Here is a 13,441-nt window from a genome sequence, read left to right on the forward strand (position 1 = left end):
TGACGCAAGATGTAACCAGAGTGAAGTGGTCGTGGTCTAGCACGATATCACACGATATAACGGGGGGTAGATAAAGAGTTCCCACGGTACTCGGCATTTCTGTTATTTGTGCGAGTGACTTGTCCGTCTCCCGAGCTTTCCCGTTAAATCTTGAATGAACATTGTGAACTGTAAAAGTGTTGTTAAATCATCACGTGGCACAAATGATGTCACTTTTTTTTTCACACACTATAAATATCCTCCCTTGGTTGAATTGGCTCATTTGGAGACATGCCTGTACTAATGCCGTGACTTTACTGCAGGAAGATGCCACATTACTTAGGAGAGAGGGGGAGAGAGACAGAGAGAGAGGCACAGAGGCAGTGTGATGTACTTCGGGGTGACTGGCGGAAGAGGGAGGGAGGGAGAGAGAGAGAGAGAGGCACACACAAGGTGGATGTGAAATCTCACCTGCCTGTTTCAGTGACAGACACCCGCCGCCAGTAAATGAAGACACCCCCATCTGTCTCCCCCTCCTCTCCCTCGACTCCCCCACCTTTCCCTCCCAACTCCAGTCCCGTCCCGAACCCCTGGGAAACTGAAGGGAGCAACAATCAACTGCTGCCTGCCCGCTGACTTAAAGAGTTCCCACGGTAGACTGTAAAACTGGGACCCTGGTTCTGGACTCCCCCAACATCGGGAACATTCTTCCTGCATCTAGCCTGTCCAATCCTGTAGATACTGATTAGACCGGTATATATTTATTTACTTTATTAATTATTTCAATTAAATATTGGGAACATCAGGCCGCAAACGTTATTTCTTGAGTGTTAGTGCTGGACTTTGACTCGACCTTCCTAGTTAGCCGGCGCCTGAGACTGAGCCAAGCAATGTCCAGGCCTGACTTCAACACAAAGTGATGGAGGAACTCAAAGGGTCAGGCTCGTCCAACGCTCTGTGTTTTGCTCGTGATTCCTGCATCTGCAGTTCCTCGTGTCTACAGACCAGAGTTGCCACTTGACTCCGAGATGACCATCACAGAGCATACGGAAGATAGACACGAAATGCTGGAGTAACACAGCAGGACGGGCAGCATCTCTGGAGAGAAGGAATGTGTGACATTTCGGTTCGAGACCCTTCTTCAGAGTCTCGTCCCGAAACGTCACCCATTCCTTTTATCCAGATGCTGCCCGTCCAGTATTTTATGTCTGTCTCCAGTATTACTGTGTCTATCATCGGCGCAAACCAACATCTACAGTTCTTTCCGACACATTAGAGGATACCGTCTCGCCATCACTCGGATCACCCGCTTCATTTCCATAACGTTGCCACCTCTCTTTACTTTGCTTACTGAAGCCTGATCCTTGTCACACCCAGTGCTCTATCGCCCAGCCTCTCATCTTTCAATTTGGTTCGGCCAGGAAGGAACTGCAGATGCTGGATTAAAACGAAGATAGACACAACATGTAGCTCAGCGGGACAGGCAGCATATCAGAAGGGTCTCGACCCGAAATATCACCCATTCCTTCTCCCCAGAGATGCTGCCTGTTGCGCTGAGTTCCTCCATTTTGTGTCTACCTTGGGTTTATCCAGGATCTCCCCGTTGATGTCCTAACTCGCTTTGGTTTACAATACAATTCAATTTATTGTCATTTGGACCCCTTGAGGTCCAAACGAAATGCCGTTTCTGCAGCCATACATTACAAACAAATAGACCCAAGACACAACATAATTTACATAAACATCCATCACATTGCTGTGATGGAAGGCCAAAAAAACTTTTCTCTCCACTGCACTCTCCCCCCCGATGTCAGAGTCAAAGTCAAAGCCCCCGGCTGGCGATGGCGAATTGTCCCGCGGCCATTAAAGCCACGCCGGGTGATGCAAGGTCGCACACCGGGTTCTAGATGTTAGAGCCCCCGGCGTGCGCTCGCAGTCCCGCAGCCATTCCAAGCCGCGCGGGGCGGTGCTGTAAGGCCCCGCTCAGGTGCTCTTCAACCCCGCAACTCGGGCGGGAGAAGTCGCCGTTCCTGGAGGCCCCGAAAAGCGGTCTCCCTCCAGGGACCCGCGGGCTCCCGGTGTCACTGTCCGCCAGACCCGCAGTTGCAGCCTCCGGTTCTCCGGAGGTCGGGCCGCAGCAGCGTCCACCACAGCTCCACCCGCTCTGGACTCGGCCAGCTCCGCGACGGTGAGGTGAGTAGCCGGCACCACAGCCCCCGGACTTCCTGTTGGAGGCCGCTCCTCGTTGCAGCCCCAACGACAACGGAGACCCGACAAAGAAAAGGTCGGGTCTCCCGTGCAGGGAGATTTAAAAGTTACCCCCTCCCCCCCACACACATACCCCAACAAAAAATAACAAAAACTACATAAAAACATAGACATAAAATAATAAAAACGCAGACGGACTGCAGAGGCCGCTGCTGACGAAAGTCGCGCCGCCCACCGTTGTCTCATATCGAGAACCAGCAGATACAGGTTTAGGTTCGGGGGGAATGATATGCGGATGATATGCGGTTGCAAATCTTTATTTTTTCAATTCAATCCCACAGAAGACAATTTTTACTCACCTTCTGTCCCCTCTGTCCAGCTTCCGGGTTCACCGTTCGCAGGAGTTCCCACGGTAACCGCAAGAGTTATTACAGATATCGCACTGGCCACTACGTTCATATAATGTTGCAATGCTCAACCACAAGTGTACGTCACTCTTGGAGAAATTCAAACTTGCTTGAATTTTCTCCCGAGTCACCAAGTTACACGATTACCTGCCGTTAGCGCCACGGTGGTCCACGAATGCCGTACTGTTTTCGCACGAGGTTCCCACGATGTTAAACTCTGGTTAACTCTTGCGTCAAGTCGCCCCGTGAGAAAGCGCTATTAGATTTTGTTTTAATGGAATGGGGACATTCTGTCTTTGGTTTAGTCTAGGTACACCTTATAAATTGGACGTTTCTCTTCATTTCTGTGTAGACATCCAACGAATGTCGGGCATTGTGGAAATCGACTGACAGGCTTCTCTTACCCTGTCCCCACTGCTAAACTTCCTGCAAAACCCACCCTCCACTTCGACCCCCATTGGAATCAAAACTGAGTTCAGCAATTTGTGCAAAAGCATTGCTGTTAGTCATAAAATACAAATCAGATTTTCCATTTTTACCCATCCCAGCAAAACTGGATGTCAGGAGCAGAACTATTTAGTGAAGTACGCAGGGAGACATTTAAATCTTCTACAGGAGTGTAATGGAGCCCAAAGGTCTAAAAATATTGTTTAGGTGAACAACCATGATTAACCTGAGAATAATAAAGTGTGCAATTGGATATGAAATGTCAGTTAGTAATAATAAGCAAGTGTCAAGTACATTTGGTGGAAGTCACAAGGAGCAAGAATTGAGTACTTACTGGAAACCTTCTGATATAGAACTAAATGTTGCGGAGTGTTTTGATGAAACAAAACACACATCCAGCTTCCCGTGTCTCTATCTGCTTTCTGAGTAATCAGCTGCAAAAAATTATCTTCTGGCTCTCCGCCTTCAAAAAATTTCTCTTCAACAGTTTTACCTTCACTGTTGATCCACACAAGTCTCATTGATTCAGTGACCTCAGAAACAGAGCAGGTCAGAGTAACATTGTCTCCTTCAGTCATTGCATCTGATGGTTCAGCAGTAACTGAGGAAACAAAACAAAACATTTAGATTTTAAATACTGATTATTAATTTAACTGGAAAGAAAAGTACCCTGTTTCTTACCTTTAACAGTAATTAATTTAATGGTCACGAATTTATCTGAACCCAAAGAACACGAATAAACTCCTGCATCTTCAAAAAGCACAGGGGTAATCCTCACATTGAAATCTAAGCCATTAAAGTTTGCCATTATAGGTACCAGTCGATTCCCAAAATGGGTCCTGTTCACATTGAAGGGCATAAATCTTGACGCGGATACTATTTCTTTCTCTTGACTTTGAAGATGAGATGACTTCCATGTCCATGCAGCGTAATCAGAGTAAACAATATTGTAATAATGAAAGCAAATCAGCTGGAGTTCACTGTGATCTGTAGCCAGGCGATAGAGTTGGTAACTCTTAAGATTTAAATCTGCAATATATTGATTAACATGTTAGAATTTAATAGTGGATGAGATGGAGAAAAAGGATTAATCCTGCCCACAGTGTTTACTCTATTTTTAATCACAGCTTCATTTTATCAAGTATTGAAACATCACAATCATAAAATTGGAAAAGCCAGAAACATTCCTTGGAAGTTAAACACTTCATCCATGAGCCTCCTCCCTAAAGCTCTCCCCTTTCTTTGGACAGACTGAAAACTTACATTGACCTAGCTTTTTAGTTTAGTCATCAGTTTTTCACTAACACTGATGTGCAGTTAATTCTTGTTCAGCAAAGCACTAATTTTGATTATATGTTTTTAGCTTTGCCACAAATGTCAATTCCTGCCTTTCAGTGCAAAGTTCCACTATCAGGTTGTTGCCTTCCCCTTCACCAAGCTGTCTTTTCTCCTTGTATTTTATGTGTAATATAACTACTTCAGTATCTATAGTAGTAATTTTAGTTTTGTTCTGATGGACATCAAAAGGCCTTATAGTTATTTTAATGTCTACTTTTCTATATTTACACAAGTAAATACTTTCGCTATCAAAGCCGCCCTTTCAGTTTGTTTTCCTCCTTTCCCTCAAATCCCACTCCCCAGCTCTGCTTCCTTCCATAAGCCAATTCCTCTTATTTTATTATCACCCACCATCTTTGTTTTCATTTCCATTTGTATCCTTCCCTTTCCTATTCATGGCTAGTGATTCCCACTTTTCTCCTATTTCCCGTTTAATACAAATTTTAAGCCAGCATATCCAACAGGAACTTGGTTAGAATGGTCATTGAGAGGAGAAATGTTATTGTTCACTGCTGTTATGAATGCTAGGCTCCCAACATGCTGACTGTAACCAGAATGTGCTCATAGGTGACATCACTTAATCTTAAATGCTAGTCTGAACTTGTAACAATTTATTTGACAATAGACAATAGGTGCAGAAGGCCATTCGGCCCTTCAAGCCAGCACCACCATTCAATGTGATCATGGCTGATCATCCCCGATCAGTATCCCATTCCTGCTTTCTCCCCATAACCCCCAATTCCGCTATCTTTAAGAGCCATATCTAGCTCTCTCGTGAAAGTATCCAGAAAACCGGCCTCCGCTGCCCTCTGAGGCAGAGAATTCCAGACTCACAACTCTCTGTGTAAAAAAGCGTTTCCTCATCTCCGTTCTAAATGGCTTACCCCTTATTCTAAAACTGTTGCCCCTGGTTCTGGACTCCCCCAACATCGGGAACATGTTTCCTGCCTCTAGCTTGGCCAAACCCTTAATAATCTTATGTTTCAATAAGATCCCTCTCACCCTTCTAAACTCCAGAGTATACAAGCCCAGCCGCTCCATTCTCTCAGCATATGATAGTCCCGCCATCCCGGGAATTAACCTTGTAAACCTAGGCTGCACTTCCTCAATAGCAAGAATCCTCAAATTAGAGGACCAAAACTGCACGCAATACTCCAAGTGTGGTCTCACTAGGGCCCTATACAATTGCAGCAGGACCATCTCTGCTCCTATACTCAACTCCTCTTGCCATAAAAGCCAACATGCCATTCGCTTTCTTCACTGCCTGCCGTACCTGATGAACAAGGACCCCCAGATCCCGTTGTACTTCCCCTTTTCCCAACTTGACACCATTTAGATAATAATCTGTCTTCGTTTTTGCTACCAAAGTGGATAACCTCCCATTTTTCCACATTAAACTGCATCTGCCATGCATCTGCCCACTCACCCAACCTGTCCAAGTCACCCTGCATTCTCATAGCATCCTCCTCACAGTTCACACTGCCACCCAGCTTTGTGTCATCTGCAAACGTGTTAATGTTACTTTGAATCCCTTCATCAAAATCATTGATGTATATTGTAAATAGCTGCGGTCCCAGCACCGAGCTTTGCAGAGTACCCCACTAGTCACTGCATTCTGAGGAAACTGTGCTTACATGAGGACACAGAAAAATCTGTCCGTGCTTTGTGAATAATGGATCCATTTCCTTGTACTTCACAAACATACATCTCTTTATCCTCTACTGTAACATGTTTAATTATCAGATAGATTGTATGATTTAGTCGGATTTGATCAATGTTCCTTCTGTTCTGCTGAGATGTCTCTATTTGTTTCCAATGAAGACTGACAGTATCAGATGGTTTGGAGATGGTACAACTGAGTGTGACATCACTGCCAACCATAGGCTGCCGTGGGCTTGATTCAACTGTGAAAGACAAATTAAACAGTGAGATTTGTAGCATGTAAATACAATGAATAGGTTCAAATCAACCCCAAGATGTGCTCATTATCAATGTTCGCACATAAAATGTCAACCCAGATTACACAAGCGATTTAGCCATAGATTAACACAATGGAGCCAAAGATTCTTGATTTTACTTCGGAGTCACGTGAGTGACTACGTGAAGAACCCCGCCAGGACGCATGCGTGCCATATCGCTACACGCATTGCAACGAGTCACAGCAGGGGGAACGACGTTCCCCTTAGCGGCAGAATTTAAAAGCCGGGAACAGCAGGTAAGGAGACTCTGCGTTCTTTCCACTTACTTTATCACAGGTGGAGGCATGGACAGATCCAAGAGAAACAAGAAGGCTGCGAAAAAGCTGGCGGGGAAGAACCACGGAGTTGCGGGCAGCCAGCAGCAGCCAACGGCACACCAATCTCCCGTAATGGGAACAGCTGTGCCCGACTTCGCTCCCGCACCGGCCAAATCAACACCGCGGTAAAGCGAAGCAAAAAACTGACAGTCGTTGACTCCGATGAGTCCGACTTTGAACAGCCGCGAGCGGCCAGTGCCCGTGAGCATTGGGGCCGGTTGGAGCGGCTTCAGGAGCAGCCCCGAGCGGCCACTGCCCGAGAGCATTGGAGCCGGTTGGAGCTGCTTGAGGAACAGGAGCAGCCGCGAGTGGCCAGTGCCCAAGAGCATTGGAGTCAGTTGGAGCGGCTGTTGGAGCAAATACTCCAAAGTGGCAGGCTACAGGAGATGGAGACTAGTCACAGTGGGCAGCTAGTAAGTCCTACAGCAGTACCTCTTGTAGGGCTGCACAGTGTTTCTCCCTCATCAGAGGGGAGTACGGGGGGTCAATTCTGGGCTGACCCTGAAGAGGGGTGTGCAGAACATACTCCTAGTGTGCATGGGGTGCAAGAAAACCTATTGGATATGGTGTCCCAGTTCATTCAACCCGACCAAACTGGCCAAAACCTGGAACTTAAAATAGCTGCAAGTATTGACTACATGTCATTCAATCAGCTACAAGGACAGGCATTACTGGACACCACAGCAAGACACTTACCACCAGGAAACTGCAAATCACTGAATGTTCCCAGTGTCAACCAGTGTATTTGGAAACATGTCGGAGCATCAATCAGAGACAGGGACTTGAAACTCCAAAAAGTTCTGAAAGTCCTAACAGTGGGAATTACGGCTTTCGCCCGCACAATCAACGAAAAAGACATGACACAAGATCACCAGGATGCACTGGCTTTATTTTGCAACTCCCAATACGAGTTAAATAGTATTAGGAAGAGTGCCATCCAACCGGCTTTAGACCCCAAATTTGCAGGCCTGTGTAAACCTGGAACCTCCAAACCACCAATATTACTATTTGGAGGTGACTTATCCAAACAGGTAAAAGAACTTAACGAAGAGGCTAAAACCCTGGGGCTCATTAAAGCAACGTCTAAAAACTACTTTGGCCAGAAACAGCACCCCTACGCACCCACCAGTCGGACAAGACAAACTGGTGAAAGCTCGAAGGCCAGGTACACTCAACATCGGTCTTTTTTAGTCCATGGCCCAGACCGGCCTTCCTGGAAAATGCGCAAACCCTCAACACCGACCCAACTACAGACCCAGACACCGGCGCCTCAACGTCCACAGAGGATACCGAAAAAGTAATAAACCTACCACTGGTAACCATGGAGGTAGGTGGGTCTGGTTCCTTACGAATTGAAGGGAGCATGGAGGTTGGTGGGAGATTACACTTCTATCTGGATGCATGGAATAAGTTAACTACCGACACTTATATTTTAAGCAGTATCCAGGGTTATACCATAGAATTTATACAAAAACATAACCCTCCAGTTCAGCATGTACCGAACCGAATGTTTGTGCTTACAGGCAAAGAAAAATCAAAAGCACACGCTGAACTACAGCGGCTTTATAAAAAAGGAGTAATTGAGAAAACCCAACACGAATCACAGGAATTTGTGTCCAATATCTTTATCAAAAACAAGAAAGATGGTGGGTGCCGCATCATCATAGATTTGACTAATTTGAATACTTTCGTACAATATATTCATTTCAAGATGGAAACCTTTGTTACTACTAAGCAATTGATTTCCTAAGGTTACTACATGGCAAGCATCGATTTAAAAGATGCTTACTATACAGTACCCATCAGGGGTGACCACAGATGTTATTTAAAATTCAACTGGATGGGTCAGCTCTGGCAGTACAGGGCACTACCTAATGGCCTAACATCAGCCCCAGGCTGTTCACTAAAATTTTGAAACCAGCCCTAGCGTTTCTGCGGAAACAAAAACACATGGTAATGGCATATCTAGATGACATACTTATTGTGGGCAAAACTTTGGAATTGGCTAAACAAACGGTAACAGCCACAAAACAATTATTTGGGAAAAAACTGGGTTTATCATCCATCCAGTTAAATCTAAATTAACGCCTTCAACCACAATGGATTATCTGGGGTTCACCATTAACTCAGTTCACATGTCAGTGACTTTGCCGAAAGAAAAGGTTACAGCCTTAATAGAGGCTTGCAGCAAAATCATTGACATCACTAAACCATCCATCAGACTGGTAGCAAGAATAATTGGCAAAATAGTGGCTGCGTTTCCAGCCACACAATTCGGACCTTTACATTATCGAAATTTACAGAGGGCTAAAATACGAGCACTCAAAATTAATGGTGGTCATTTTGACAGACCAATGAAGCTACCAACAGAGGCCATAATGGAACTAAAATGGTGGAAAGATAACATTAAGCATTGTTCCAATCCAATCATTATCAGCAGACCCTGGGGCAGCGGCAACAGATGCATTTTCACTGCATTGGGGGAAATTGTTTATTTATGCATTCCCTCCTTTCTGCCTCATCAGTCGGGTATTAAGGAAAATACAGCAAGACTCTGCGTCTGGTATTTTGATAGTACCCGATTGGCCTACTCAACCATGGTTCCCGGTGATACTCGACATGGTATTAGAACCATGCATCACCATCCATCATAGACCTAATTTACTGGTTCATCCCGTAACAAGGGAAAGTCACCCATGTCATAATTATATAAACCTATTAATTTGTAAAGTTTGAAAGCACCTCTACTACACCTGGGACCGAACAGTGGATATTATTTCAGCGGCCCACAGACAGTCCACCAAAAAACAGTACTTGGTGTACATCAAGAAATGGGAAATGTACTGTCACAACAATAACATTACCCACAGATCTATGAACATCCCCTCTGTTCTGGAATTCCTGGCAAGCCTCCATTACGATGAGAGGCTCAGTTATAGTGCCATCAACTGCGCCAGAAGTGCTCTATCAACATACCTGTGGCAAGGAACAGAGCGGCATTCTGTTGGGACACACCCCCTGGTAACTAAACTCATGAGGGGCATTTTTTATGTTAATCCCCCAAGAACCAGGTACTCCCAAATATGGGATGTGAGCATTGTACTGACCATGTTAAGAAACTGGTCTCCAGCTACAGCGCTGTCCCTACAGAAACTGACTATGAAAACAGTCATGCTGATGGCCTTGGTCACGGTACAAAGGGTCCAGTCGCTACAGAAACTAAGGCTGGAAAACATGACTACTTCATCTGGAAATTTAACTTTTCACATCAATGAATTAGTCAAACAGAACAGACAGGGGTCAGCAGGCCTAAAAATAGAATTCAGGGCCTACCCGACAGATGATCGTCTCTGTATTGTAACACACTTGCTATTATATATGGAGTATACTAAGATCATCAGAGGCAAAGAAATGGCACTTTTAATCAGCTACAAACAGCCACACAAAAAAGTGACAGTCCAGACCATCTCGAGATGGCTAAAACAGGTCCTAATAAAGGCTGGAGTAGACACTAACATTTTAAAATCTCACTCCACCAGGGCTGCAGCTACATCGGCAGCTATGAAGTTGGATGTTCCTATGGACCAAATCCTCAAGACAGCAGGATGGTCAACGGATAAAACTTTCCAACGATTTTATAACAAACCAGTAATTGAACCTGGAACATTTGCAGAAACAATTTTAAGTTCTGTAATATAATTTTACCCCATAAATAGGGGCTATAATTTGGTGTTAATAAATTTATCATTGTTTTTTCAATATCGTATTGATGTCTAATGATGTTAACACTATTCTCCCCATAATCAAGGCAGATGTGATGCATGGACTCGTTTCCACGGCATGGAATCACAGAGCTTTAAAATCTTCACGTAGTCACTCACGTGACTCCGAAGTAAAATAGTAAGATTAAACGAGAATTTACCAGTTTGAAGTTTGATCGTTATTTTATGAGGAGTAACGTTGAGGGAATACGTGAAGAACCCCGCCAGAATGCATGCGTGTCATTCTTCAAAGCTCCCACCCTTGATCATATACTCAACTGGTATCGTCTTCTCTAATCTTACTATGTTTAGTCATTACAGTTATCTGTGATTTCACACCCCTGCTTTGAAGAATGACACGCATGCGTCCTGGCGGGGTTCTTCACGTATTCCCTCAACGTTACTCCTCATAAAATAACGATCAAACTTCAAACTGGTAAGTTCTCGTTTAATCTTACTATTTATTGACCTTTTCCCCCGAATCTGGTGGACTGTCACGATTCAGTCCAGTTAAAAGGGTTGGATAACATTTGTTCTGTCACCATTACAGTGGGCAGGGGTTTGAGCAGAGAATGTGTTAGAAACGTAGACCTATATGGAGAAAATCTCTGTTCACAATTTGCTGGCACATTTCACTAAGGCCAACAAACACATGCACTTTAGTCCACATTAGGGGTGAGCACTGCCTCAAAGTTATTTAAACTTGTGCTCTCCTCAGAGGACCCAAAGTGTTCAGCCTCATGGGGAATGTATTTTAAGGAGAGACATGTTGTCAACATGCCCACATTGGCGTTTTAGTCCCAACTACAATATTGTCAGTAATAATTCAATCTTGCAATGGATAGAGCTGAAGCAGAATGCTCAAGTGCTCCAATCCATTCAATATTGTCCTTCTGCTGTATATTATTCATAATGATATTCAAAATGTAACTAAATTGAATGAAACACCGCAGATGCTGGAATCTGTAATAAAAACAAAATGAACTGAAAAATAACAAGCAGATGAGGCTGAATCTATAGAAAACTAAACTAGAATTACTTTTCAGGTAATTGCTGATAGATTGAAACTCTTAATAACCTGAAATATGAACCCCATTGGTTCCAGTTGCTGTTCATATCTGGTGCCAACTCAGGAGAAATGGTCCCAGGACAGAACAATAAAGGGCCCACTTTCACGACCTCTGCCGAGTTTGCCCTTAACCCATACTCGCAGCATGGTCGTCATGAGGTTGTAGGAGGTCGTAGGTAGGTCGTAGCAGGCAGTGATGCTACTCGTAGGTACTCGTGGCAGCAAGTAGGTCGGGGCGTTTTTTTCTAGCATGATGAAAAATGTCCAAGAGTAAAAAAGGTTGTGAATTAGGTCGTGAAAGTGGGACAGGCCCTTTAAGATTAAGATTACAACAACAGTTTGGAACTGTAAATCATCCTTGCTGATTTAGAATAATTCAATAAACATAGATTTTCACAGTTCAGTAACTTCCTTTCTTGTCAGAACTTATTCCCTTTACTTTTTTTTAATGTTGTTGAAGAATCCAAGATCAATAATGCCTTAACCTCTGCAGTATATCTAGCAGGCACAATTGGAACAATAAGGAACTGTGACACTGGTCAAGCTTATCCCTATCCTATTATTATTTGCCTAAATTAGGACAGATGCTCTATTTTTTATATCAAACTTCAATCTATCTGAAAATGAGTGTCAGTTTGGAGACAATAATTCCTTCTTTAGATTGTTCTTGGTTTGCTATTTCTCATGGAATTACAAACCTGTTATTGCTAATTCAGCAACATTCAAGGATAAATCTTTCTCCTGGTTGTTTCAATGAGATATTCATTCTGCACAGTTATATATACATTAGACATGACTCTGGCAATTCCTTGATGTTAAATTATCAATTTGTTACAAAATCATTCCTGGATCTTTTCAAGATGTTGTCCACTCACCTTTAATCCCAAACATTTCATACCATTTCAACGTTTTATTTTTTGGGTGTGTTTGAGTCAAAATGAACAATCCGGCAAGTTTAAATGTGGGTTTTCTAATTTTCAGATTTAGAGTAGCATAATCCCATTTGATTTTCTTTTGCAAATAATTGTTGAGATGCTCACTCCACTGCGCACCCCAAGAACCCGAATCATCTTTGCTTAATGTAACCAACTGCTGAATTTCTTCTCCTGAATGTGGTTTCCATTCCCAGACAACAGATCTGTTTTCAGGAATATCTGGTCCTTCTAAAAGAATGTCACCTCTCTTATCCAAAAAGTAAATGGGATTTGGGTTGTCTGGTGAAAAAATAACAATATCAACAATTTAGTAATAGACTGCTCATGTTTTCGTATCTGGAATTATTAACAATTGTGATATTCTTAGTTATCTTAGTTATACTTTTATAATTAATAGCATCACCGTGACTACAGCGAAAAACAACCTTTCCAATATAAATTTGATAAATAGTTTACCAGAGTTATTACATCATACATTAATGCAACAAGACAATTACAATGAAAGAAGGAAATTACTAAGAGGTTACAGAAAGTAAAGGCTCCAAATTTCCCTCTGATTCTTGCACAAGAATGGGCAGTACAAAGACAGCCAGGAACAGGCAGAAGAAAATGGATGTAGAAAATAGTTATGTTAAATCTTCTCTTTGTTGTCACATAATGTCCCTTCCCCAAAGTAGGTGGAAATCAAATAGTTCTTGTTCCCTCACCCCTATCTGATTAATAAAGATACCAGGATACTGGGTCTATATAACAGACCTCCAGTCACTTTCCAATAAGTATATTTTTCTTATGAAGATGGCAGCTATGGGTGTTTGGGAACATTTCTACTGGGTCTCTGGTATCATGATTCACACGATTCAGGTAAATAGCTTGCAACTGCCTGCCAATAGACGCAATTTCACCAGCGTGCCTTCAGTCCAGTGGTAGCAATAGAATAGCACTGTTTCTGAACAGTTGTACAGAGTGGAAACAACCCCTTTGCCCACACCAAACAAAATGCC

The 13,441-nt window shown here is 43.4% G+C and overlaps 1 protein-coding gene across 3 annotated transcripts in view; it reads right to left on the reverse strand.

The window, feature by feature from the left end:
• LOC116978603 overlaps positions 1-13,441 on the reverse strand; it is a 37,238-nt gene that overhangs the window by 10,873 nt on the left and 12,924 nt on the right. For 2 of the 3 annotated variants that reach the window (XM_033029868.1, XM_033029867.1), the window contains exons 3-6: positions 12,381-12,719; positions 6,014-6,283; positions 3,723-4,070; positions 3,376-3,642 (exon numbers count right to left, since the gene is read on the reverse strand). In XM_033029868.1, the coding sequence (XP_032885759.1) occupies positions 3,376-3,642; positions 3,723-4,070; positions 6,014-6,283; positions 12,381-12,719 (1,224 nt within the window). The remainder of the gene's footprint in view (positions 1-3,375; positions 3,643-3,722; positions 4,071-6,013; positions 6,284-12,380; positions 12,720-13,441) is intronic. The other variant, XM_033029869.1, reaches the window with a different exon arrangement.

This window comes from Amblyraja radiata, chromosome 11, assembly GCF_010909765.2.
Source record: "Amblyraja radiata isolate CabotCenter1 chromosome 11, sAmbRad1.1.pri, whole genome shotgun sequence".
NCBI lineage: Eukaryota > Metazoa > Chordata > Chondrichthyes > Rajiformes > Rajidae > Amblyraja > Amblyraja radiata.